At 43.5% G+C, this 26,318-nt stretch overlaps 2 protein-coding genes across 8 annotated transcripts in view; one reads left to right on the top strand and one right to left on the bottom strand.

Annotated features, from left to right (window-relative positions):
- Positions 1-54: 54 nt before the first annotated feature.
- Positions 55-15,164, top strand: KCTD6 (potassium channel tetramerization domain containing 6). 6 transcript variants are annotated; one of them, XM_075005371.1, is made up of 4 exons: positions 2,231-2,262; positions 6,348-6,436; positions 12,185-12,273; positions 13,417-15,164. In XM_075005371.1, exons 3-4 carry the CDS (start codon positions 12,247-12,249, stop codon positions 14,101-14,103), a joined length of 714 nt encoding a protein of 237 aa, XP_074861472.1. In that variant the 5' UTR covers positions 2,231-2,262; positions 6,348-6,436; positions 12,185-12,246; the 3' UTR covers positions 14,104-15,164. The 6 variants fall into 6 exon arrangements, with proteins under 6 accessions (XP_074861475.1, XP_074861471.1, XP_074861472.1 ...); XM_075005374.1 differs by lacking the exons at positions 2,231-2,262; positions 6,348-6,436 and adding an exon at positions 55-75; XM_075005370.1 differs by lacking the exon at positions 6,348-6,436 and having other exon boundaries at positions 2,212-2,262.
- A 1,904-nt stretch (positions 15,165-17,068) lies between these two features.
- ACOX2 (acyl-CoA oxidase 2) overlaps positions 17,069-26,318 on the bottom strand; it is a 37,721-nt gene continuing 28,471 nt past the window's right edge. For both annotated transcript variants that reach the window (XM_075005300.1, XM_075005299.1), the window contains 4 exons: positions 26,213-26,318; positions 23,486-23,703; positions 19,833-19,965; positions 17,069-17,910 (listed from right to left, as the gene is read on the bottom strand). In XM_075005300.1, the coding sequence (XP_074861401.1) occupies positions 17,848-17,910; positions 19,833-19,965; positions 23,486-23,703; positions 26,213-26,318 (520 nt within the window). In that variant the 3' untranslated portion in view covers positions 17,069-17,847. The remainder of the gene's footprint in view (positions 17,911-19,832; positions 19,966-23,485; positions 23,704-26,212) is intronic.

Below are 26,318 nucleotides of genomic sequence, written 5' to 3'. Positions count from 1 at the left end.
TTTGCCTCGCTTTCACTCCAGCGTGCGTTGAGCGGGTTTGGCGAAGCCGCTGGCCGAACGTTCGTCTGCCCTCAAGTACGGCGAGGCGCAAGTACCAAAATTTCTAGGTATTTCCTTTATCGCTTTGCCGTCTCTGGAGGGCAGCCGCCTCTGGGTCCGGCTGGTGGCTCCAGACTTCACTTGTTTGGCCTGATGTTGCCCATGCTGATGCTGCCTCTCGCTGGCTCTGTTGCGGGCGGGCGAATAAAGGGGATTTCAGCCCCGCTGGGGCAGGCGCTTTTCCAAACAAAGCTGGATTAAAGTTGTTATTCTTGGCCAGGTAGAAGCAATTTTTGGATGTTTTTGTTTTGTTTTTGTTTGGTTTGGTTTTGATTTTCAGTTAGCCTCATGCATCTGTTCCCAGCACAGGGATTTGGTACTTATCAGGGCAGTTGCTGTAGTGTAGCATCAAAGATGTGCTTGTGAAAATCAGCCCAAACCTGGCCATATTGTAAGACTCTGTGACGGTGATAGGGAATGCCAGTTGCGAAAGTGAGCTTGGCACCCGGACTGGAAAGGACAGAGGTTTGTGATGGTCCTTACTGCAGGTGGGGGTTTGTGCCAAAGTCTCAGCAACTTCCCAAGGACCAGTCTTACTCCTGCACGTGGGCTTTATTCTGGCAATAGCAGAATGTGCCATTACCCAAAAGGGGCACAGCTGCAGGCCGCAGGTCTACCCCAGGAGAGCTGCATAAGGCACTTGCAGCCCACTGCCAAAGATTCAGCAGATACTGGGGAGACTCTGGTGGATGCCTTGCATGAGTCTGAATGTTGTACTGTTTCACTGTGTTTGGGTGTGGTGTCATGCAGTGAAGTCACACTGCTTGCATCAATCTACATTAATGTGATTTCTGGACACCACATGAACTGGAAGTGGTTCCCCTGAGACTGGGTTCTGCCCAGACAAGCTGTGTCTTCTCTGTCACAGTGCCTGAGCTGCTCTACTGGTATGCTGTCTCCATGTGATATAGCCATGAAGGCTGAAGAACTCCTTGTCTCTCTCTGAAAGTTAATGAGATGGGACATGTCCATGGAAACAGGGCTTAATCTGTGTAGCTGAGGCAGAGATCAGTGCTTGTCAAGTCACCGGTCCCTGTAAGTGCTTGGACAGCCACCCAGATGATTAGTGGAGCGCCCATGGCCAGCAGCATGTGTTTCTATTGGTGGCGCACATCTGCATAAGCTGTGGTGCACATAAAATTTATTCTTCCCGCAGAGGAGGGAAAAACCAAAGGGAATACTGGTGAGCGCAACACTCTTCTGTGCTCTGCCCACCACTTAATGTTCACTGAACTGTGACATCAAAATGAGAGGTAGCTCAGAAGAGCCTGTTTTGTGATATCCTCTTTCATCTCTCCCTGCACTGATGGTCACTAATTTTATTAACAATATTCATCATTATCATTATTAAGTTTGAGATCCATCTCACTGAGATGAATCAGGCCAGTTCCTTGCTCCCCTGGATCTACTGCTTGAGGATGTTTGCAAACTCAGACAGGCCATGTGTATTGGTTACATTCAAAGCACATTGTGCAGTTCTTTTTGGAACCATCCGGACCAGACATTTAGCTCCATAAGAGTCTGCCCAGGTGGGATTCAGTGCAAGGTCCAATAGAAGTGGCTCTGTCCCAGGAAAGCTCACCTAATAAACTATTTTGCTAGTCTTTAAAGTGCTACTTGACTGCTTTTTGTTTTGATAGTGTATAGACTAGCACGGCCTCCTCTCTGTTTCTGTTCTTTGCTTTAATGAGATTTGAAAGTTTTCTTATTCTAATTTCTCTCAAGTGCTCTCTCTGTAATAAGGTGTCACCTCTGCAGCCAGGCGCCACAGCAGGTTGTGCTGGTGCTTTGCAGAAGCCCAGCAGCACGGTACATACGATTGCACGCCGATGCATGCAATCACATGCAATCACAGATGCTAGCAGCAGGAGGGCTGAGGGCACGGCGGCAGCGCCGGGCTTGACAAGTGGAGTTCGTGGCTGGATATCGGGGCGTCTGCGCCCCCACCCCCCTTTCAACCCGGCGGGCGGGTCAGGCCCTGCCTGCGGCGGAGGGAGCTGCAGGCCCAGCGCCGAAGGGTCGCTCAGGAACGCCGGGTCTGAGCCGTGCGGGGCGGGCGCGGGGGGCGGAGCCGAGGCCGCGCGCTGGAACGCCGGGCTCGCGCTCAGTTGTCCCCGCCGCCGTAGCCGGCCTCTCCACAGCCCGGGAGCCGCTAGCGCGCCGGTGAGTGGGGCTGGGGGCTGGGCCGGGAGGTGAGGGGCCGGGGCACCGCCCGTTCCCCGCCCCGCCCCGCCCCGGCGCTCCCGGGCGCAGGCTGGAGCCCGGGGGAGGCTCAGGGGCCTCTGCGGGACGGGAGACCCCCCTGCAGCCCGGCCCCCGGCACCTGTGGGCGGGGTGGAGGTAACGGGCCCGGGGCGGGGCGGCCTGGAGCGGCTCTCGCGGCGGGGAGCCGGGGGTCCCGGCTGCGCCGCCGGCGGTAACACAAAGCCGGTGCCGCCAGGGGCTGCCGCAGCGCCCGCGGCCCGGCGTGCGCCCGAGGGCGGGGTTGTGACCCCTCCGGGGCCGTGGCCGGGCTCCCCTCGGCCCCGGCGGCTCCTCCGTGAGCTGCTCCTCGGCGCACGGCTGAGGGAAGGGCGTCGGGTTCCGCCTGCGGGGCTGCCTGGTTTGGCTCCTGCCTGCCTAGCGCAGCGCTGCGACCCTGCGCCTCCCCGGCAGTGACACGAGGCAGCCAAGTGACTGACTCCTGAGCTTCCTGACCTCTTCCCGCGGCCGGGCTAGTGCATTGGCGGGGCACCACTTCCCTTTCCAGAGACCCCATGGGCTCGTCCGTGGCCGCCTGTAACTTCACAGGTAGCACCTCTCCGGTGGCACCGCGGAGACGAGCCAGTGCCTGGTTAGGTCGGGAGCTTTGGTGGGTAAAACCGCTTCATCAGGTGAAGCTCGTGAGCTAATACAGGGGTGAGCGAGCTTTTTTACATCAGGCCCCGCTTTTTGTCCCTGCAATTAGCAGGCCGCTCCGCCCTCAACCTGTCTAACGTAATCCAAATTGGATGGAAATTTTTGGTCATGTTCATATGAAAAAAAACCCTTTTGACACGTGTAAAAAAAGCGTGTGTGTATATATGGAATGTAAAAGCTTTATTAATTGGTATATAAATGTGAATACATGTATATAAAAGCAGTAACATTTCAACATTTTTGAAGAGCGGGATAAGCCTGAGACCCAGCAGCTGATCATGCTGCACCCCGCCTTATGAAATTTCACCTCCCCTCCCTGAGAGGGCCTGTCCCATGCTTTGTGCATCCCTGACCTAATAAGGTTTGTTAGTCTTTAAGGTGCCACAGGACTGCTTGTTGTTTGTCAACAAATAGTGTTCATCTACGAATAGTAACAAAGAGGAAGCCGTGCTAATCTATACACTATCAAAACAAAAAGCAGTCAAGTAGCACTTTAAAGACTAGCAAAATGGTTTATTAGGTGAGCTTTCGTAAGACAGAGCCACTTCTTCAGACCATAGCCAGACCAGACCAGACCAGACCAGACTCAATATTTAAGGCCCAGAGAACCAAAACCAGTAAGCAAGGAGGACAAATCAGAAAAAGATAATCAAGGTGAGCAAATCAGAAAGTGGAGGGGTGGGGGGGGGGGGAAGGTCAAGAATTAGATTGAGCCAAGTCACTCTAATTCTTGACCTTCCCCCCCACCCCTCCACTCTCTGATTTGCTCACCTTGATTATCTTTTTCTGATTTGTCCTCCTTGCTTACTGGTTTTGGTTCTCTGGGCCTTAAATATTGAGTCTGGTCTGGTCTGGTCTGGCTATGGTCTGAAGAAGTGGCTCTGTCTTACGAAAGCTCACCTAATAAACCATTTTGCTAGTCTTTAAAGTGCTACTTGACTGCTTTTTGTTTTGATAGTGTTCATCTATGGTTCTTATGTTCTTTATTATCATTTTAACTAGGATTGTCATGATTGCATGTGGAGCCTTTTTGAAAAAATTTGTGTTACTTTACCTGGATAGTTCTACAATTTCACATCTGTGTTCCTCTGAACTCTTGGGTGAATACCATCAGCCCCTGCTGACTTATTACTGTTTAGTTTAGCAGTTTGTTCCAAAACTTCCTTAACAACAGCTTTTGAAATGGAAAATTTTATAACAAATGAAATCTCAGTTTGGAAGTTTTTAACAAAAATTGTTCCATAAAGCCATCCTCCTCAAGAGTTGATGGTACTGTAAATTATAATCAGCTAAGCATGTTGGAGGAGAAACCATTAAGACCACCCATTATGTGTGAATTTTGTTTTCCTTTTAAAGTCAAATAATGGTAAACTGAAACATTGTGTCTATAACTTATCTTTTTTTAAAAAATGAGGATTATAGAAATGCATAAACCATGATTCTTTGTGGCATGAAATAAAACTGACTTACAAGCATTGAAGATGCTTGTATTAAGGAAAAAGTCAAGTTGTCAATAGTTTAGCTAAGTGTAATGCCCATGCTATGACTACATTTCCTTTATATTTGCAAATGCAGCTGCCTGTTGTGCTAGCTTAGTTTCTTTTACCTTAAGTGATTCCCTTAAACTTGTTCCATCCATTTTCTAGGGAAATATTATTTTTCAAACTCAGTGCACACAGCTATCTATACTTAGATGAAACAAATGTCATAACTCTATGTATGTCCAACTGCCAGAGGCAGCGACCTAACTTAAGTGGCTCTCTGGGTGCAGTCTGAATGCCAAAATCTATTTAACCGTGTAGTGGGAGTGCTACCTTTGTAAACTTTGATTTTTAAACCATACCTTCAGAAGGTCTGTACATTCTTGAATGATCTAGAAAGCCGAGAGACCTATTGAAGTCACACAGCCAGGGTTAATATTTGTTATCCACATAACCAGCAGGGAATGGAACTAGACTGTTAGTTGATTTAATGGAGGGAAGTGATTAAGATGTAGGCTCCAAAGCAGTTGTCTGGGAACAGTTGGTCTGCAGACATCTGGCAGGTCACATGGTGCTGTCTGACTTTCTAGTCTAGCTGCTAAATTGCAGGAAAAGGGAGCTGAAAAAAGAAAAGCTTTTCTAACACTGTATGGTTGGGCTGAGTTTGGAGCAGGGTATGCACTCTTCTAAAATGTGGTTCTGCACAATGAAAAGGTTTGAGAACCCCATTGTGTCAGATCTTTTGCAGTCTGGCTTGACCCTTTATCCACAGTGTGGATTGTACAGATGACAATGCTTAGATGGCTCTGATTATAATTTGTACTCTTGACCTGCGCAAATCCCAGTCCTGCTCCCAAAACTCTGTTGAGGTTACAGACACGGTGTTCATTAGTCACATTAATAAGGTAGACAACAGATCCTGAGAGTCGTGCCATATTAAACATTTACAGAAGCTGCACTAATAAAGTGGGATCATACAGATTTGATATACTGGGATCGCTGGTTATTCATCATCAAATAACTGCTTGTAATCACCTGTATGCTTTCTACTAGTTGTTTTTTTTTTTTCCCCCATTGCTGAGGTAAAACAAGTGTGCTTAACTATTTTAGTGCTGTATATCTTGCCCCAAAATGACAAATGTCCTAAAATCAGCCTCAAAATGATGGCACACAAGTAACCTTTTATTATGTGCTCAACATTCTGCAGAGTGAGGGAAATTCATCCTGAGCAAAGGACTCTAGCATGGCTGTGGGCTAAATAGGCTTAAATGGAGTCTTATGCTAGCTTGGTGATTTTAAATCCAAGAGAGCATTCATTCTCTTTAGTTACAGATAAGCTATTTTTAAGATTCTGTGGTTAAATCCCTTTAAAAGAATTCAGTGCATTGTCTGACAGGCAAAACTGTCAAAGGCTTTCCTGTCCATTTTAGTCTGCATCTAGATATTCATTATGTTTGAATTGTGTCTGACCAGAATAAATAATTGCTATAAACACATTTGCCTGAAAGAGGAACCTAGAAACTTCTAGGCTAATGTTGGTGAGGAAAGCTAATTGTTTCTGAAGCACATGCCATTTTAATTTATGATGTGATGCAGTTTAAATGCTGTTATTGAGTATTTCTGATGTGCTCCTCACTTTAATAATATCTTTGCCTAAGCTGATTTTTGTATGTGTAGCGACTTTCAAATCCTACACAAAATCAGTGCAGCTTATTGGATGCCTTTTATTTATTTATTGGCACATGGACTTGTCTGAGCTAATTGCTTTCATAAATTATTCAGCCTGGTGTTACAAAGCAGTGCTGTGATCAAGTGAAGCCTTTTGCCATAGTGAAGACAGGAAGATATACTCTATTTCTTTTCCTTTAGGATCATCAAAAGGGTACCTGAAGTTTGATTTATTGGTTTGCAAGGTTGCAATTGACTGGTATCAGCTACATAATGGAAATTTGTAAAAAGTGAGTGCTCACCTACCTAAGAGATTTTTCTATCTTTTCTTCCTTTTTAAAGTGATAGTGCTTCTTCATGCCTACTTCATGTCAGAAGGATCTTTTTTTCCCCCATGGTTTGCTATAGAATTTAAATAGCCCATTTTTCTTGATGCTTGCTGTTACCAGAAGCCTGAGTGCTGTTCCTCTCGTGGTGTTGATGGGATTTTATTAGAAACCATTCCTGCTCTTTCTCCCTGTTGCAATGCAGCTCTGTGGTGTACTTTGTGCTCAGCTTAGACATTCTTAAAAGCAAATAAAAGCTGCAGGGCTTGTTGTCTTGATCACAAATTCCTTTGGATTAAAATGAATTTCAGTACATGACAGTTGAACTGGTGTTTTTGAGTTTGTTCCCACCTTTAGATCTGCATTTACTTGCTATCCTGCCTTTAAGTGATCACCTGCATTTTGAAGGGAAGTCAGTATGATTAGTCATGTTTAACTGGTTTGCTTTTTGTAATTTGGAAAAGGTTCCAGACGGAACAGTGGAGTTCTTTCATTCTGAGATGCAGCACAGGCTGTGGGTATATCACTGTTCTCCAAGGCTATGGCCACACTTGGCCAAACCTTCCAAACAGCCATGCAAATGGCCATTTCGAAGATTACTGATGAGGTGCTGAATTGAATAGTCAGCGCCTCATTAGCATTAGGATGCTTCCGGAAGCGCCGCTTTTGAATGCGCGGGGCTCGGCGCGGCTACATGGTGGTCCTTTTAGAAAGGAACCCCACACACTTCGAAATCCCCTTATTCTCCTCCGCTGAGAGGAAAAAGGGGATTTTGAAACGTGTGGGGTCCTTTCTCCCTGCTGCTTACAAACAGAGAGGAACTAATAGGGAAGGTAGAGGTAGGTGACAACCTGGGAAGCAGTGATCGTGAGATGGTAGACTTCAGGATTCTGACCAAAGGAAGGAAGAGAGCAGTAAATTACACACCTTGGACTTCAGAAAAGCACGCTTTGACTCCTTCAGACACCTGATGGGCAGAATCCCCTGGGATGCTACCATAAAGGGAAAAAGAGTCCAGGAAAACTGGCAGTATTTTAAGGAAGCCCTATTGAAGGCGCAGAAAGAACCGTCCCAATGCACAGCAAGAGAAGTAAATATGGTAGGAGACAAGACTGGCTTACTGGGGAAATCCTTGGAAAACTTAGGCACAAAAAGGAAGCTTACAAAAACTGGAAACTGGGACAGATGTCTAGGGAGGGATATAAATGTATAGCTCGAGAACGTAGGGCAGTTATCAGGAAGGCAAAAGCGCAACTGGAATTGCGACTTGTGAGGAATGTGAAGGATAACAAGAAAAGTTTCTACAGGCATGTTAGGTGGTCAGAGAGGGCGTGGGGCCCCTACTGGATGAGGGAGGTAACCCAGTGACAGATGATGTAGGGAAAGCTGAAGTACTTAATGCTTTCTTTGCCTCTGTCTTCACGGACAAAGACAGCTCCCAGACTAATGTGATAAGTGATGCACTGTGGGAAGAGGGTGGACAGTCTTTGGTGGGGAAAGAACAGGTTAGGAGCTATCTAAAAAAGCTAAACATACATAAATCCATGGGCCCGGACCTAATTCATCCGAGGGTTCTGAGGGAGTTGGCTTATGTCGTTGACGGGCCCTTGCCCGTTATCTCTGAAAAGTCGTGGAGATTGGGAGAGATCCCGGATGACTGGAAAAAGGCAAATGTAGTGCCCATCTTTAAAAAAGGGAAGAAGGATGATCCAGGGAACTATAGGCCGGTCAGTCTTACATCAGTCCCTGAAATAATCATGGAGGGGCTCCTCAAGAAAGTCATTTTGAGGCACTTGGAGGAGGGGAAAGTCATCAGGAATAGTCAGCATGGATTCATGAAAGGCAAGTCATGCCTGACCAATCTGATTAGTTTCTACAATGAGATAACTGGCTCTGTGGATAGGGGAAAAAAATCAATGGATGTGATTTATCTTGGATTTAGCGAAGCTTTTGATATGGTCTCCCACAATATTCTTGTTGGCAAGTTAAAGGAATGCGGATTGGACAAATGGACGGTAAGATGGATAGAAAGCTGGCTAGAAGGTCGAACCCAGCGGGTAGTGATCAATGGCTCGATGTTGGGATGGTGGTCGGTTTCTAGTTGAGTGCCCCAAGGTTCAGTTCTGGGTCCTGTTCTGTTCAACATATTTATCAGTGACCTGGATGAGGGGTTGGATTGCACCCTGAGCAAGTTTGCAGATGACACTAAGCTAGGGGGAGAGGTAGATACACTGGAAGGTAGGGATAGGGTCCAGAGTGACTTAGACAAATTGGAAGACTGGGCTGCAAGAAATCTGATGAGGCTCAATAAGAACAAGTGCAGAGTCCTACACTTGGGCTGGAAGAATCCCAAGCATTGTTACAGGCTGGGGTCTGACTGGCTCGGTAGTGGTTGTGCAGAAAAGGACCTGAGAGTTGTAGTGGAGGAGAAGCTGGACATGAGTCAATAGTGTGCCGTTGTAGCCAAGAAGGCTAATGGCATATTAGGTTGCATCAAGAGGAGCGTTGCCAATAGATGCAGTAGTGTTGTTGTTCCTCTTTATTCGGCTTTGGTGAGGCTGCATCTGGAGTACTGTGTCCAGTTCTGGGCCCCCAGTTAGAGGAAGCATGTGGATACACTGGAGAGGGCCCAGAGGAGGGCAACCAAAATAATTAGTAACAGAGAAACAGCCGAGCTGGCTTTTATATTCAAATTCAGCACATTAACACATGGTTTAAATCGTGATGAGAACTTTCTGAGTCACTATAGGGGCTTGTATGCATACTTGGCTCAATCTAATTCTTGACCTTCCCCCCCCCCCCCCCCCCCCCCGCACCCCTCACTCTCTGATTTGCTCACCTTGATTATCTTTTTCTGATTTGTCTTCCTTGCTTACTGGTTTTGGTTCTCTGGGCCTTAAATATGGGTTCTGTTCTGGTCTGGCTATGGTCTGAAGAAGTGGCTCTGTCCCACGAAAGCTCAGCTAATAAACCATTTTGCTAGTCTTTAAAGTGCTATTTGGCTGCTTTTTGTCAAAATAATTAGGGGGCTGGAGCATATGAGCTATGAAGAAAGATTGAGGGAATTGGGACTGTTTAGTCTGCAGAAGAGAAGACTGAAGGGGGACTTGATAACAGCCTTCAACTTACTGAAGGGAGGTTGCAAAGAGGCTGGAGAGAGGCTGTTCACAGTGGTCACGGATGGCAGAACACGGAACAATGGTCTGCAGTTGCGGTTGGGAAGGTCCAGGTTGAACATTAGGAAAAACTTTTTCACTAGGAGGGTGGTGAAGCATTGGAATGGTGTACTCGGGGAAGTAGTGGAGTCTCGATCCCTGGAGGTGTTCAAGTCTCGCCTTGACAAAGCCCTGGCTGGGCTGATCTGATGGGTTTGGTCCTGCTTAGGGCAGGGGGCTGGACTTGATGGCTTTTTTAGGTCTCTTTCAGCTCTATTGTTCTATGATTCTATGAAAAGGACCCCCATGTAGCCATGCTGAGCCATGTGCATTTGAAAGTGGTGCTTTCGAAGCGCCGTGGCCAGAAGCATCCTAATGCTAATGAGGCACTGAATATTCGATTCAGCGCCTCATTAGTAATCTTCGAAATGGCCGAGTGTGGCTACAGCCCAAGTGTCTGCTGACCTTTTGAAAGAGAACCATTGTGCTGTGCTACTAGGCCTATTGGTTTTGGGTCTGAGCTTGAAAAGGTACCAAAGAATGGCTTAGTGATTCCATTTGCTGGGTGATCATTGATTGGAGTGCAGTCAGGAGATTCAATACGGGAGCAGATCTATTTGCCAACAACCTGAATTGTACAACATGTCTGTGTATGTATTTGTTTTTAAAAAGTGTTACGGGACTCTTGTATTTTTGTACCAAAATGCCTATAGAGCTGTGGTTGGTTGGTTGGTGGTCTTTCTTTTTAAGGCCAGAAGTTTTTGTGTGTGTGTCTGTGAGTGTGTGTGTGTGTTTTTATTTGTTTGTTTGTTTGTTTAAGATCTCTTGCATCACCTCAGGCCCTAGTCTTTCGCCCATCATTCCTGGAAAGGAGTGTCATTTCCCTGGCTATGTAAATGAACGCTGTTTAGAATATCACTTAGAAAACTATCAAAACAAAAAATCAGTCCAGTAGCACTTTAAAGACTAACACAATAATTTATTAGGTGATAAGCTTTTGTGGGACAGACCCACTTCTTCAGATCATAGCCATACCAGAACAGACTCAATATTTAATGCACGGAGAACCAAAAATAGTGATCAAGGTTGACAAATCAGAAAAATTACTATCAAGGTGAGCAAATCGGAGAGCAGAGGGGCAGAAGATGGGGGGAAGTCAATAATTAGATAAAGCTAAGTATGTAAAAGAGTCCTTATAATGAGCCAGATAATTGCCATCCTGGTTCAAACCACGTGTTAATCTGTCAAATTTGAATATAAAAGAGTTCAACAGCCTCTCTTTCCAAATGGCTGTTAAAGTTCCTTTTCAGTAAAACACAGACTTTCGGGTCATTAACAGACTGGCCCACTCCATTAAAGTGCTGGCTGACAGGTTTGTGAATCAGGAGTGTTTTTGTCTGCTTTATGCTCATTAATTCTTTGTCTGGGAGTTTGAAGTCTGTCCAATATACAAAGTATGTGAGCAGTGTTGGCACATGATGGCATATATGATGTTAGTGGAGGAACATGAGAATGTGCCTGTGATTCTGTGAATAACTTGGTTAGGTTCAGTGATGGTATCTCCAGAATAGATATGCGGACAAAGATGGCAACGGGGCTTGTTGCAAGGAAGAGTTCCAGGATTGGCATTCTTGTGGTATGGCAAAGATTTGCTCACCTTGATAGTAATTTTTCTGATTTGTCAACCTTGATCACTATTTTTGGTTCTCTGTGTCTTAAATATTGAGTCTGTTCTGGTATGGCTATGGTCTGAAGAAGTGGGTCTGTCCCACGAAAGCTCACCTAATAAATTATTTTGTTAGTCTTTAAAGTGCTACTGGACTGATTTTTGTTTTTTTGTTTTGATAGTATCTAGACTAGCATGGCTATCTCTCTGTTACTATTAGGAAACTATGGTTAAAACTTTTTTCAAACCATTTTTGTTGGAATTCTGTGGAAAATCTGATCCTAATTTCTTTATAAAACAGCATAGAAAAGCAAACTGCTTTTGCAAGTTTCAGTGGCAGCTGTGAAATCAGCTTGAGCTCTGGTTTCACACTTCCTGGTTAACACTGTTGCAGCCAAGTGCAATCTCCTCTAATGAAGTGTGCAGAGTTTTGTGCAGAATTGCTCATTTTATACCATTGACATTATAATTAGATATAGCTGTAACTATCTTATGGCTTAAAGTCCATCTCAATAGGTGGGGTAAATACAATTTTTAATGTTCATAATTGGGGCCATTTATTAAAACATAACTCCTTTGCACAAATGAAGAGTATAAATTGCCTTCAAAGACAGACTCGTTATTTAACAAAACTAGAATGCTTAATACAGTTGGCAAAGTGATTACAACGTGCTCCTAGAGACAGCAGACTGTTGAGTAAAAGTGAAAGATATGCTGGAAAATCATATAGGAAGGTTCTCCTTTGTAAGTGCATATACTTTACTGGCTTTGTAGTTGAATGCAAGATTCAGGTTTGTGGCACGAGTCTCTCTTTGATTAGAATTATTCTGCTTTTTTTTTTCCTTGTAAGTGCTTACACTTTGCCACACTTTTTTTATTCCCATCCTGCAGGGGGGAATAGGAAGTGAATTGTGTGTCAAACTCAGTGTGCCATAGATCAAGCAACAGAACAGATGGATAATGGAGACTGGGGATATATGGTAAGTGATCCAATATACAGATGCATGCATGGTATAAAACAGAATTGAGCTTTTCAGATTTTTATGTAGAATCTCCTTGCATCTTTTGGCTTTGTTTATATTTCCTGGGTTTAATGGTGAGTAAAGAAATAAGTGTTTCATTTCATACTGTGTTGGTATGGTTCATGTTCTTAATTTTCAGCCACATAACAGTAGCTTAACACAACAGCAAGATGAAGGCTACATTTCTCCTGAAAAGATGCAATTTAATTATGGGTTGGAAAGCCACTTGTCTGGTATACAAATTTGGAAAAAAACAGTTTCTCTGCCAGCTTCTTTAATTACTTTTCTGTCATTGTATTTTGAAAACTGTTCTTCTGAAAACTTTCTTTCATAAAAAAAAAAACACTAGATACACCCTTCTTATTTTTCCTTCTCTCCTCTTTCTTTAAATATCTTGCTCCTTTCTGTTTGCCTGCCTGCCTGGCACTCTTCCCTGATGGTCAGAATCAGTGGCCAACATAATGCAGCATCCTTTTTCTCCCCTGCCTTTTTAGGTGTGATATGGATGGTGTAGCTGCAGGCTAGCTCTACTATTCTGGCCTCTTCTCCACAGAGCATATGTTTAGCTGATAGTTCTCTTTATGATGCCTTTACCTACATCTTTGAAGGAGAGCTCTTGGTCTGAGGTCTAAAATTGCATTATGTCCTTTCTTTTTTTTTCTGGAAAGTTGTTTTGTGTCTGCTTAGCTTGTTCCTTCTTGAGTAGGAGACATACCATGAAAGCAATGAGCCAAAGGTGAAATTCTGACTCATTGTATGGTCTTGGGGAAATCACTTATGTTCTGCCTCTGTCTGTCTGTAAAATGAAGAAAGTATTTACTTTGCAGAGTATGAAAGAGTTACTTGACCACTAACTCTGGGCTGTAGCTAATACTAGTAAAGCACTCTGAAGATATGTTTTCTAAATGTAAGCATTATGCCTCATTGCCAGATTTGGAACATGGCTAGGTTGCTTGAATTTATTGCAATATAACTCAGTTTGTAGGTTGCCGGTTGAACAGTTGCAATTCTTTCTAGAGTCAGCAGCTTTCTGCCATGTATTGGTGATCTAAAAACGTCTCATGGTAATCCGATAAAACTCTGGAATCTTTTTTTTTCTAGATGACTGATCCAGTCACACTAAATGTGGGTGGACACTTGTATACAACATCCCTCACCACTCTAACAAGATATCCCGATTCAATGCTTGGGGCCATGTTTGGGGGAGACTTCCCCACTGCCAGGGACTCTCAGGGCAATTACTTCATTGACCGAGATGGACCACTCTTCCGGTATGTTCTTAACTTTTTAAGGACTTCAGAGTTGACTTTGCCACTGGACTTCAAGGAATTTGATTTGCTTCGAAAAGAAGCAGATTTTTATCAAATTGAACCTCTAATCCAATGTCTTAATGACCCCAAACCTTTGTATCCTGTGGATACTTTTGAGGAAGTAGTAGAGTTGTCCAGCACACGGAAACTTTCCAAATATTCCAATCCAGTGGCAGTAATTATAACACAGTTGACCATCACAACTAAGGTCCATTCATTACTGGAAGGCATTTCAAATCATTTTACTAAGTGGAATAAGCACATGATGGACACAAGAGATTGCCAGGTTTCCTTTACTTTTGGGCCATGTGACTACCACCAGGAAGTTTCCCTCAGAGTCCATTTGATGGAATACATTACAAAACAAGGTTTCGCTATCAGAAATACAAGAGTTCATCATATGAGTGAGCGGGCCAATGAAAACACAGTGGAGCACAACTGGACTTTCTGCAGACTGGCACGGAAAACGGATGACTGATATACGACTCCACAGATACCATTTCAGTGGTTACCTGGAACTTCCTGGAATAGCATACCTGAGAGACTCTAGTTTTGACTGAAGCAGCAGCATGGGCTTTTTGTATGACTATTTATTAATAACCATTGAGGACTGGAGAAGTTATATGCGCTTGTCTTGTCCAGAAGAATACATGCATGTGCCTGTTCATACTCTCAGGACTTTGTTTTTAAGAGGGAGTCTTAAGAATCAACATGGTAGGACATTTTGTGTCAGTTCTTTAACCTAAAGTGCTTAAATTCACTATTTAAATAGTCTCCAATCCATTTAATCTAAAACACTGGGAGTAAAGAACAAACAGGATTTAAGATGCAGATGGGGGGAATGCTAGCATCATGTAAACTAATCTAGTTCCTAAATCGCTAACCAGTATTGTTATATTTTAGGAAAACAAATCCTACCCTTTTAAAATACTTGTTAAATACAGCTTTTTACAGTTTTTTTCCTATGCATATAAATCAGGCAACCAAATATTATCTGTAGCCATGAAAATGTGATTAGAAATATTTATACTGGATCCTGAATGCAAAATATCCTGTGGTAAAAAGTCATACTTTTAATGCCTGGTGCAATATTATTCCCAAATGTAATGCCTGCCAGCAAGAAGCTAATAAAACGTCAAATATGGAAATAAAGCTTGTATTTTTTTCTCCTACTAATTTATTTTAAAGAAAAGGGGAGTACAGTATATCAATACAGGAAAGTGAAATTGTCTAGGCCACTACATCCCCTCTTTCGGTACCCTAAAGTATAAGCTCATTCTTAACACTAGTTTAGTGAGGTTTGTATCATATTTCCATAGGGGTAAATCCATATTGAAATTTGAGTCGGTGGTTGGGGGTGGTATATATATTTTGGCTAATGGGAACTTTGGTAAAGATTAATGCCAGTTAAAGGATTCTAATCAAGGATATACATCTATAGTCTGAGTAGCTATAAACTGATGGGAAACATTATCCAAATTCAAAGTATTCATCAGATCAGTTGCCAGTATGTGTGCAAGCTATCATCACCCTGCACAGAGCTGCTCTTGTTGAAGTCAAAGGGACTCTGTTCCACACTTTTGTCCAACAGTTCCCTAGACATTTCTCCTACCTCTTTTATGTATTCTGTAGAATTATTCATGAGATGCTGGCAAACAGGAATCAAAGTTAAAAAATAATGACATAAATAAACTTGGTATCTGCTCTGAACGACTAGGTCAGTGTGAGTATGCTTAGTCCTCTTTCTGGATCATAAAGTTTGCCTGTCTGCTTAAATCATTCACAATCATCAGTAGCCATACAAACTTTACAGTCACCCACTCAAACTGATTTGTTCAGTGTAGACTTTCAGCATCCTATGTATGGGCAGAGAAAGCCTGGTCTTTGCAAGTCAGCAACGACATAAGCAGCTTTTGGTTGGGCTTAGTGTACGTCTACACTGCAGTAGAACACTTGTGGCTGGCCCATGTCAATTGATTCGCACAGCTCTGGCTGTGGAGCTACAAAATTGCAATGTAGCTATGCATGCTAGGACTCTGTGACCCTGCATAGGAAGGGAGTCCAGAAGCCCAAATTGCAGACTTGCAGGCTCAGCCTAAATATCTGTGCCCAGTTTTATAGCCCCACAAGCCTGAGTCAGCTGACATGGCACAGTCACAGGTGTATTAATGCCATAAAAATATACCCTCAAGGGTTCATGGAATTGGCAGTGGGTATGCCCTGCTCATTTAAGTTGGCTCATTCACAATTCTCTGACCATGGAAATCTTTCCTTGTGCCATGTTTCACATGTCATATGTTCACCTCTCTTTGTTTGGTGCTAAGGGGATTTCTGAATTGACCTGATTTCTCCTCTCTTGGGATGCATCTACACTAGCCAGCTACTTCGAAGTAGCTGGCACAGTGTCGAAATCGTACACATCACATCTATCCACACCGTGCACTATTTCGACATTGAAATCGACGTTAGGCAGCGATGTCGAAATCGCTATCCCTATCCAAAGATGGGAATAGCGCCCTACTTCGACGTTCAACGTTGAAGTAGGGCATGTGTAGACGATCTGCGTCTTTGCTACGTCAAAATGGTGGGGTACTCCGTGGTGGCCATCAGCTGAGGGGTTGAGAGACTCTCTGTCCAGCCCCTGCAGGGCTCTGTGGTGTCTGCGTGCAGCAGCCCTTAGCCCAGGGCTTCTGCCTGCTGCTGCTGCAGCAGCTGGGGGGTCCATGCTGCGTGCATGGGGTCTGCAGCTGGTTGTCATGCTGTGCAGGCTGTGTGTGCTGGGAGGGGCTCTTTAAGGGAGCGGCTTGGGGCTTTGCTGGCCCCTTATTTCAACGGGCAGCGCGCGCGTGTGTGTGGACACTCCGAATTTCCTTCCAGGGCGGCTCCGTTCAACGTTCTCCGTCGCTACTTCAATGTTGAACGTCGATGGCACCAGCCCTGGAGGATGTGCAGACGATACGTGTTGAAGTAGCCTATTTTGATGTTCTTACGTCAAAATAGGCTACTTCAAGGTAGTGTGATAGTGTAGGTGTAGCCTTGATGTTCACAACTCCATATTAACTGCTGATAATGGGCTACATCCTCTGTGACTGAACTGACCTTGTTAGCTTTGGCCCTCCTCTTGACTGGGACTCCCTCCTTTTCATAAGCCCATATATTTAAACCCTCCTCTGGAACCCCCCACTCGTGCATCTGACAAAGTGGGTCTTTGCCCACGAAAGCTTATGCTCCAAAATATCTGTTAGTATATAAGATGCCAAAGGACTTATTGTTTGTTTTTTGTTTGTTTGTTAGGGTTTGTTCAAATAGAAAAAGGCTGCTACTGTGTTTAACTGAGGAAATTCCAGCAAGCTGCTTCTGTGTCTTGTCAATTGAGACCCAATATATAATCTTGTAAAATAGTTTTCATTTGCAATAGTACAAGAAAATTCTAAAATAAGAACTTCGTGACATTTCTTTATTTGCAGTGTAATGTTTGGCGTTAGTCACTGAATAAAAGATATGTACTTTTTACTTCAGAAGCACAGACACATTTAATAAGCAACGCCCAGATCACACACCCCTACTGAAGGCTGAAGTTTTCAGAAAGGGAATCGGCAGCTTTCATCATAATAAATCATTTCCACAAGTTGAAGCTGGCATATACCCAGTGAGTTCTGACTGGTTAGGTTAATGCAGATAGTGCTCGCTGCTCAACAGTATGATCCAAGAAGGAATTCTGTCCCCTGCCCCAAAGAGCTTACATTTTAACAGAGCTTTTAATCTATGCAGCTGGTTTTACAATCTACGGCTGTGATGCTACATTGCTTTTGTCAACTTAAGTTTCTTGATTTGGTGCAAGACATTTTATGGGCTCAACAAACTTATGTCCAAGGTAGCAAGAAAGTAATTTATTTTAAATCTGAATGTAAATAATAAAAAACAATTGAGAACTGGACTGCCAAATACAGCAGCTTGTGTTACTACTGTGAACATTTTTTTTTTAAATGGGTGAATTTCTAATAGAACTCTGCATGACCATGGACATAGCTGAAAGAGCTGTTTTTCTTTCTTCCATATTTATATGTAAATGACTAAGAATTCCAGCTGATGTTTGCAGATGGTACAGTCAACTTTTCTGTGTTACCCTTCATGATTATTTATAAAACAGTAGCAGTGTTCTAGCTTGTGAACCATACATAGAACCAAAGAAGATGTCCATGTCTCAAGCTGCTATTGATCTTCATAGCTTTGACAGAGCACTCTGAAAAAGTGGTTTCAGATAATTTTCATAGGCCTGGCTCACCTGTGGAAGAGGAAGAGCATAGGAGAGTATAAGCAGTAACTATGGAAGCGCATTGATTTTGCAATGCCTCAGAATGCTTTGAATTACTACAGTAGCATAATTTAAAAAAAAAAAATACAGTAGCATGTAATGCCCACCCACCCCAACATCTGGGTTCCCCCACCATTGTTAATATGAAGTGCTGTTCATCCAAATGAAGATGCATAGCATTTAATTTCCAAAAGCACACTTGAATATTCACCAAAGGCAAACTTCAAATTCTGCATTTGTTTTTAAAATTTGCTGGTTTTGCATGGTTTGTTGGGAAAAGTGCTAAGATAAAATCTTGTTTAAGTAGGTAAGCTGTGTTTTTAATTTAAGCAAGAAAAAAAACAATATAGCATAAACCGTGATGTTAATTCACCTCTAATATGATGTCAGAAATGAAAGTATGCTGAAAATACAGTGCACAGTGGGAGAAGGGGGAGGTTACCTGGTTCAAAATTTATACCCACTAATGCCTGAACATAGTGATAAAAGTACCTGTGATATGCAACCTATTAACGTAGGCTGTGTAATTATATGTTTCCATGGTGCTAAATTGTACATGTATAGCTTTTGTGCATGTTGTTTGCCTTTTCCCTGTGGTGGCTTAGAGCTATAAATAAATTCCAGCCAGAGAGCTGGACAACTCAGGCTACTGGTTATAGGAGATGGATCACTGGACCCTCTAGAATTCCTGTTCTGGGCCAGGTCACCAAAGACTGAAAGAGCATCTGATGGGTATCAAGGTGGTCTTGCTGCACTGGGCAGCAGGGCTCATGACAAGTCCACATTTTAAATGGTCATAGTAGGTCTCTGCTCAAACTGCCAAGGGATGAAAGCACCTGAGCAAACCCCGTCCCTTCCCCATGGGCATTCCCTTCAGAAAAGAGGGCAGACTGGCACAGTCGTATGGAGAATGATGCAGCAGCACTACTATGCTGTACCGGGTATACGGATAAAGTGGATTTCCGGCTCCAGCTGTGTCAGGCCAGAGTCTTCCACAAAGGCTGAATTCCCTGAACAAACAGTCCAGGTGCAGGACTAGACTTACACCGCTCCATTCACTGCACCAGAATCGAATCCTGTTTCTTACTAGCTGTCGTGCACAGAGAACAAGGGCAAATGGGTCTGATGCCCCGTGTGAGCCATCTCTTTGACAGATGTGTGTACGTGCAGTGCCCTGCTGATGTTGTCAGGTTCCAGCCACGTGGAGTTGATTGCCAGAGCAGGGCCTCTGTCATTAAACCCCTCAGATTCCAATCTGTGAACGTGACTGGCACATTTCAGTACACCTGTCCAAGGAACATAGTGGCGGTGGCTATGCTAACCCCCATGTTTCAAAAGGGGTATGCTAATGAGTCACTTCGGCAGATGCTAATGAGGTGCTGTCATGAATATGCAGTGCCTCATTAACAGAATGGCGGCTGCATGCGTTTCGAAAGTGCTGCTTTTGAAACGCACACTGCTCATGTAGACAGAGGCCTTTCAAAAGGACCCTCTGGATACTGAAAGCCCCTTCTTCCCATTTGGTTTTGGGAAGAAGGGGCTTTTGAAATCTGGGGGGTCCTTTCAAAAGGCCCCTGTCTACACGGGAAGCGTGTGTTTTGAAAGCAGCACTTTTGAAATACGCGTGGCTGTCATTATACTAATGAGGTGCTGCATATTCATGCACCACCTCATTAGCATCTGCCAAAGTGGCTCATTAGCATACTCCTTTTGAAACACGGGGGCTAGCATAGCCACAGCCATTGTGATTTTTACATTTTGCCATTTACAATTCCAATATTTCACTCCTCTTCTCCTGGCTGTTTCTCTGTTATCAGTCTTCAATATATGTCAAAATAATGCATGTCTACATCAATATACAGGTGCTTGTGTTTGTTGCCCCTGTTCCTTACCTGTTGATTGGCTGGAAACTTTTGGGCCCACTTGTAGAGCCGTTGGTAGACGTGGCCGTCGTAACTACCAAGTGCAGAATTTAAACTTTCATCACTGAAGTCAAACGCATCCACTAGTGGTACTGCATCATTCCTGGAGAAGCAAATGGACCACACTTATTGCATGGTTAATGAAACCCTTACTATCTGCAGAGGCCAAATGGGGAAAAACATTTCATATTTACTGTAACATGAGGAAACCAGCATCTGATGAAGTGAGTCTGTGCTCACGAAAGCTCATGCTCAAAACTTTTCTGTTAGTCTATAAGGTGCCACAGGACCCTTTGTTGCTGTTTATGAGGAAACCTGGTAATTTAGGAATTAATATTTATATGAATGGCCATATTGGGTCAGACCAAATGTCCATGTAGCCCAATATCCTGTCTTCCAACATTGGCTAATGCCAGATGCTCCAGAGGGAATGAACAGAACAGGTGATCAAGTGATCTCTTCTCTGTTGTCTATTCCCATCTTCTGGCAAACAGGTTAGGGATGCCATCCCTGCCTATGTTGGCTAATGGCCATTTAAGTATATGTTTGTCTTTACAGACTAGTCACTAGTGATGACTTGCTTAAATACTTTGCTGAATCTTGACCTCTAACAATAGCCAGTATCAGCTGCATGAAATACTGTCGTAAATAGTTCTGAAATAACCTGCTCATAGGGGAAGTTTCTTCCAAGCTCCTGCCAATGAGATGTTCTCGTATACTAAAGCTGGAGTGTCGGTATCCCTTTCAAACCATTGGTGGTTTTCATTTTAATTCTAAGTATTGACTTCATGCATCTTTTCATTATCCTGTAGAAACAACAGGAAGTCCTGTGGCACCTTAGAAACTAACAGATGTTTTGGAGCATGAGCTTTCATGGACAAAGACCTGCTTCGTCAAATGCAATGTAGTGGAGGTTCCAGAGGCAGGTCTAATTATGCTGGGTCGTGAAAAGGAGGGAATCTCAATCAAGAGAGAGGCCGGAGTTGATGAGGTCAGTTCAGTCAGGGAGGATGTGGTCCACTTCCACCAGCTAATGTGGAGGTGTGAACACCCAGAGAGGAGAAACTGCTTTTGTAGTTGGTCAGCCACTCTCAGACTCTGTTCAATCCTTTATTGATGGTGGCAAATTTGCAAATGAATTGCAGCTCTGCAGTTTCTCTTTGGAGACCATTTTGACTTTTTTTTGTTGTAGGATGGCTACTTTTAAATGTGTTACTGAGTGTCCAGGGAGATCGAACTGTTCTCCTATAGATTTTGTATGTTACCAGTCCAATTATCTGATGTGTCCATATGCTCTTTTATGTAGAGACTGTCCAGTTCGGCCAGGGTAAATGGCAGAGGGGCATTGCTGGCATATGTTGGCATATATCACATTAGTAGATGTGCAGGTGAATGAGCCCCTGTTGGGGTGGTTGATGTGGTTAGGTCCTGTGATGGTGTCGCTGGTGTAGGTATGTGGGCAGAGCTGGCACTGAGGTTTGTTGCAGGGATTGGTTCCTGAGGTAGAGTTACTGTGGTGTGGTCTATAGTTGCTGGTAAGAATTTGCTTCAGATTGGCAGGCTGTCTGTAGGTGAGGACTGGCCTGCCTCCCGAGGTCCGTGAGTGAGGGATTGTTGTCCAGGCTGAGTTTTAGATCACTGATGATGTGCTGGAGAGGTTTTAGCTGGGGACTGTACGTGATGGCCAGTGGTGTTCTGTTGTTTTTCCTTGTTGGGCCTGTCTTGTAGCAGGTGGTTTCTGGGTACACATCTGGCTCTGTCCAGTCTGTTTCTTCACTTCATTAGGTGGGTACTGTAGTTTTAGAAAAACTCAGTAAAGGTTTTATAAGTGCTTGTCTTTGTGAGCGATTGAAGCAAATGTCACTGTACCTTAGTGCTCGTCTGTATACAGTGGACTGTGTGGTGTGCCCTGGATGGAAACTGGAGGCATGTAGGTGAGCACAGCAGTCTGTGGATTTCTGATATAGGGTGGTGGTTACGTGATCATCACTTTTGTGCTGTAGTGTCCAGGAAGTGGATCTCTTGTGTGGACTGGTCCAGGCTGAGGCTGATGGTGTGGTAGAAACTGGTGAAATCGCAGTGGAACTCTTGCAGGGCCTCCTTTCCATGGGTCCAGATGAAGAGGTCATCGGTGTAGCACAAGTTGAGGAGGGGCTTTAGGGGATGAGAACTGAGGAAGTGTTGTTCCAGGTCAGACATAAAAATGTTGGCATGCTGGGGGTGCGTATGGGTGCCCATAGCAGTGCCACTGATTTGAAGGTATAAATTGTCCTCAAATCTGAAATAGTTGTAGGTGAGGAAGAAGTCACAAAGCTCTACCACCAGTTGTGCCTCGGCCTCATCAGGGATACCATTCCTAACAGTTAAGTCCATCTTCATGTGGGATATTGGTGTAAAGGGCCTCCTACATCCATGCTGGTGACGATGTAGGGATCTACATTCCATCCTGTTATGGGTACAGGCTAACACAGCTACCCCTCCGATATCTATAGAAATAGGCAGTTCAGATTTACTACCTTTTGAATCCTAGTTTCAAAATTATAGTAAAATGCATGCTGTCTCTGGTGCTATTTTTTAGTCCAGTTGTGTGGAGTGTATTCTTATTGTTGTGTCCAAAAACCCAGTCAACTCGCTGGGCCAGCAACTTAGTCTAAAGTCTCAATGAAACCAAATAGCTACATTAGAATACTATTATCAATATAAATCTTATGTGAAACCAGGTTTTTAAACATTGTAAGGGATTAGTCTACCATGCTTCAGAGAAATTATTCCAAGGTTAATTTTTTTTGTTTAAAGGTCATGGCTGGAAAACTTTTAATCTTTTTCTGATTCTAACCAACCGTGACTTTGACACCAACTAAGAAATCTTGTAAAATAGCAGAAAGTATTCAATGAGTCAAGGGTTATTTCATTTTGAGGGTTAGCATGTATTACTTAGATGTTTAAAAGCTACAGGTCACTCTGCATGGTTGCTATTTAACTTCCTAATTTAAATATAGCTTTTTTCTAAATAGAATAATTTAAAGCTGCGGTCAGGTTAAAACTGTACTTAAAAAGTGCATGCTTGTGTTGGCAATAGCCTCTTAGATTATTACATCATTTCTAAAATCTAACTTTAAACCACTGTGGCCATGAATTACATTTTGCACTGATACCTGTAGTCTCTTTAATTTTTGTTTTGTTCTATTTTGTGCATCTCATCCAGTAGCCCAATGTCACATTGTTCGCAATCCAATCTCTGCAGAGGAATATCTCAAACCAAGGAGACTTTGATTGTTTTATGTGTCTTACCTGCAAGCAGCTGTTTTCAAACTAAAATGCTGAGTTCAAAGTACCTGAAACTGTGTCTTTAACTGGTAGTAACATTTCAATTATAAAAATTAAGATATTTAAAGGCAGACAATTTATGAAATCATGATAATTTTAGGGTTTTTTAAACCTCAGGGGCTTTTAATCTGTTTAACTATGAAAATAAAGCTTCTACATAGGCCTTGTGCACAAATATTAGACCACCAGACATCCCTTCAGGCTTAGCTATTCTTAACCATTATTACTGAACATCATTTTCTCCCTGTGGGAGGGAGGGAGCTGCTATATAACTTTTTCTTTCTACTGTAGCTCACCGAATGACAGCGAGTAGGTCCAAGTAGGATGCAGTCACCATGTCCATTTGGTCCCCAGAAGTGTAGCCATCATGCAGGAAATCTCCCATGTTTGAGAAGATACCATGTAAAGCATAAAGGTCACAAAGGTGTTTCACAATCTTCTGGATTTCAGCTTCATTTCTAAGTTCCTCCACTGTCTCTATGAAGTTTTTCACAACTATGTAGTGGCTGTGAGCCTAGAAAAGAGTTAACATTCAGCTATGAATGCACCCTCAGATGTCTCTAGCGATAAGGGTGATGCTGAATGACGTGAACAGTCCAGGAAAGGGCATAAAACCTTTTACTGGCCCCCCCCCTTTTTTTTTTTTTTCCAGTTTTTATTCTCTTTTTTGTGGTAGGTTGGGCCATATGGATCCATGTTTGCATGGAAGAGAAGGGGTGTGGGTGTGTGTGTGGGGCGGGGAGGAGAACAGTAACAATTACCACTGCTTGATAAAAATTAAAGGAGTGCTTACAAACTGTGCCTGCCCTTATTCAAAACCTTGTCAGTAATGATTTCAGGCCACTGGAATGGCATAAATGCACTGGAATCCAGCACACTGAACCATGGCAAGGCTGGCTGTTTTGATTACATGTGAACAGAGAGGAAAACAAATCCATTGGACAGCAGATGTTGCACTGGAATAGCATGCAGCACTCAACCTATTCAGCCCAGAACTCTCATTTCACTTCATGTTCACTTTGGTTCTGCCAAGCTCCTTTACTTACTGTGTTTCCCTCTGATAAATACCTGATGCAATCAGCGTTTTGTTTATTTACAAATCCTGGTCAAATTCTGTCTCTCACCATGACTGAACTTCTATTCCACAGTTGGTTGAGTATTCCCAACCTTCATCCCAGTTCTCTGATTCACAGAACAGTTTTTCCCTCCCTTCCCACCACCAAGATCATGGACCATAGAATAGGCATCTGCGGGAGGCATGGCAGGGGTTGGCTACTGATGTCAATGAGTGCAGGAGCCAGACTGGTGTACAGAGAAGGCTGGAAGAAAATATTTTATTGTCCCTGATCCCTGTCTCTGGGGACTGGGATAGGAGAGGGCAGGCTCCAAAATGAAAACTTGTATTTCACTGCCGTATTGGAAAACTTTTGGGAAAACTCCTAACTAAAAAAGTTTTCTTCTGTTCCCAGAAGAAAATTCCAGTTTTTCATTCATTCCTAAAAATAAATGTGTGTGTGTATGCGTGCGCGCACGCGCGCATGGGGTGTTGTTTCTGACTTACCTGTGCTGAGTACACTCTTCCACTGAGGCTGCCTGCAGCTCTCCCACTTACCAGAAAGTGGCAGAGCACAGATTGGGCACCTGACTGGACTGTAATGCTACTAGAGAGCCAATATATTTATCTGGAAGATCATAATGTACTATTTCTTTTGAACGTGCAATTCAGCATGAGAAGTACAGTCTCTGTTTGTTTTCAAAGGCACTGGGCAGTATTTTGCTGATGGGAAGCACTTGCAGAGTTTTGAACTTTGCTGGATGAAGCACAGTGGGTGCAGCTTCCTGTTAAAGGGAATATCTAAGCAACGCTGCTGCAGTTGGAATGGTCAGTTTCCTTTATACACTACCCATGTGAGGAATCTATACTTTGTCCAGTTTGATTGGTATGCTCAGCTTTTGCATGAGGCTGTCCAAGCACACATTTCAGAAATTAATTTTAAATGTTTTAAGAAAACAAAGGAGCTATGGACCTTTATTTTCAAAAATGTTTTCCTTGGGATAAAACGGGAACAACAGGATAACTTTGTATTGTGGTTGCAGCAAAGTTTAAAATTTTGCAGAGCACTTATTTTCATCTGTTGCCCACTAGAGATGCAGTGAAATGCTGACTTCTCACATGTTCATTTCTCTTTGAGTGCAGGTTCTCTAACGTTTCCCCAGTTGTGCTCCATTATATAGCTGAAGTGTAGAGGGGGTTACCTTGTGTCTTGGGCAAATTTCAGTGTGAAGAATATACATTTTGCCTGCCTGAAATCTCTCAGCTTCATCAGGATATACTGCCCCATCAGCATATACCCTGTGCTCCATGTGATCTTATTTATTCCTTTGTTTTCTGTAAGGGTGGAAATTGAAGTTTCAGACTTACCACTTCCTATTTTGTAGAAGGAGCAGAAATGCGTTTTTAAAGCTAAAAGAAAATAATAGGGCTAATTCACCCTGGATGTTACTCTGAGACTTTAACAGACTTACGTTGGGGTAAATATGGTTCAGTGACCCTACAACCTTTTGATTCTAGCACTGAAAAGGAAGTGAATGACTGTTTTCAGTGGCAGTTCAGTTAAATGGTGATTTGTGATGATGCATTCTGGTACAGAAGAATGGAAGTGGGTGTCAGTTCCTCTGCTACTGGCTGCTGTGTGACCATGGGTGAGTCACTTAAACTTAAGCTCTATGACTGTGTTTCCCTGCCTGTCCCTTGTTTTCTCATGTGTAACACTGCTGGGACAGGAAGTTATCTCTCATTCAGTGTTTGTACAGTACCTAGCATGACAGGGCCTTGATCACTCCGAGGAGCTCTAGGTATAAGCCTGCTTGGAGCAGAATACAATAGAATAGGTGCTTCTGTCAGAGGAATGATAAATAATTAGGAACATTACTAAATCTGTTTGAACTGACAGTGGGTTCCTGTTGTCTGTTAGCTATACCTGCAGGCCTAATGAACACTGAATCACTGCATTTTTACTAACCTTCGCAGCCTGTAGAAGCTGTACTGTGCACTTGTTCCACGCTTCATATTCTGCAGTGCCTGACTGAACCAAAGCCTGGAGTTTGGCTGCTGCATTTCTAAGGAGC

Source organism: Carettochelys insculpta, chromosome 11 (genome assembly GCF_033958435.1).
Source record: "Carettochelys insculpta isolate YL-2023 chromosome 11, ASM3395843v1, whole genome shotgun sequence".
Classification (NCBI taxonomy): Eukaryota; Metazoa; Chordata; order Testudines; family Carettochelyidae; genus Carettochelys; species Carettochelys insculpta.
The sequence above is the reverse complement of the archived record's forward strand: the minus strand, read 5'-3'. Positions and strand labels throughout refer to the sequence as shown.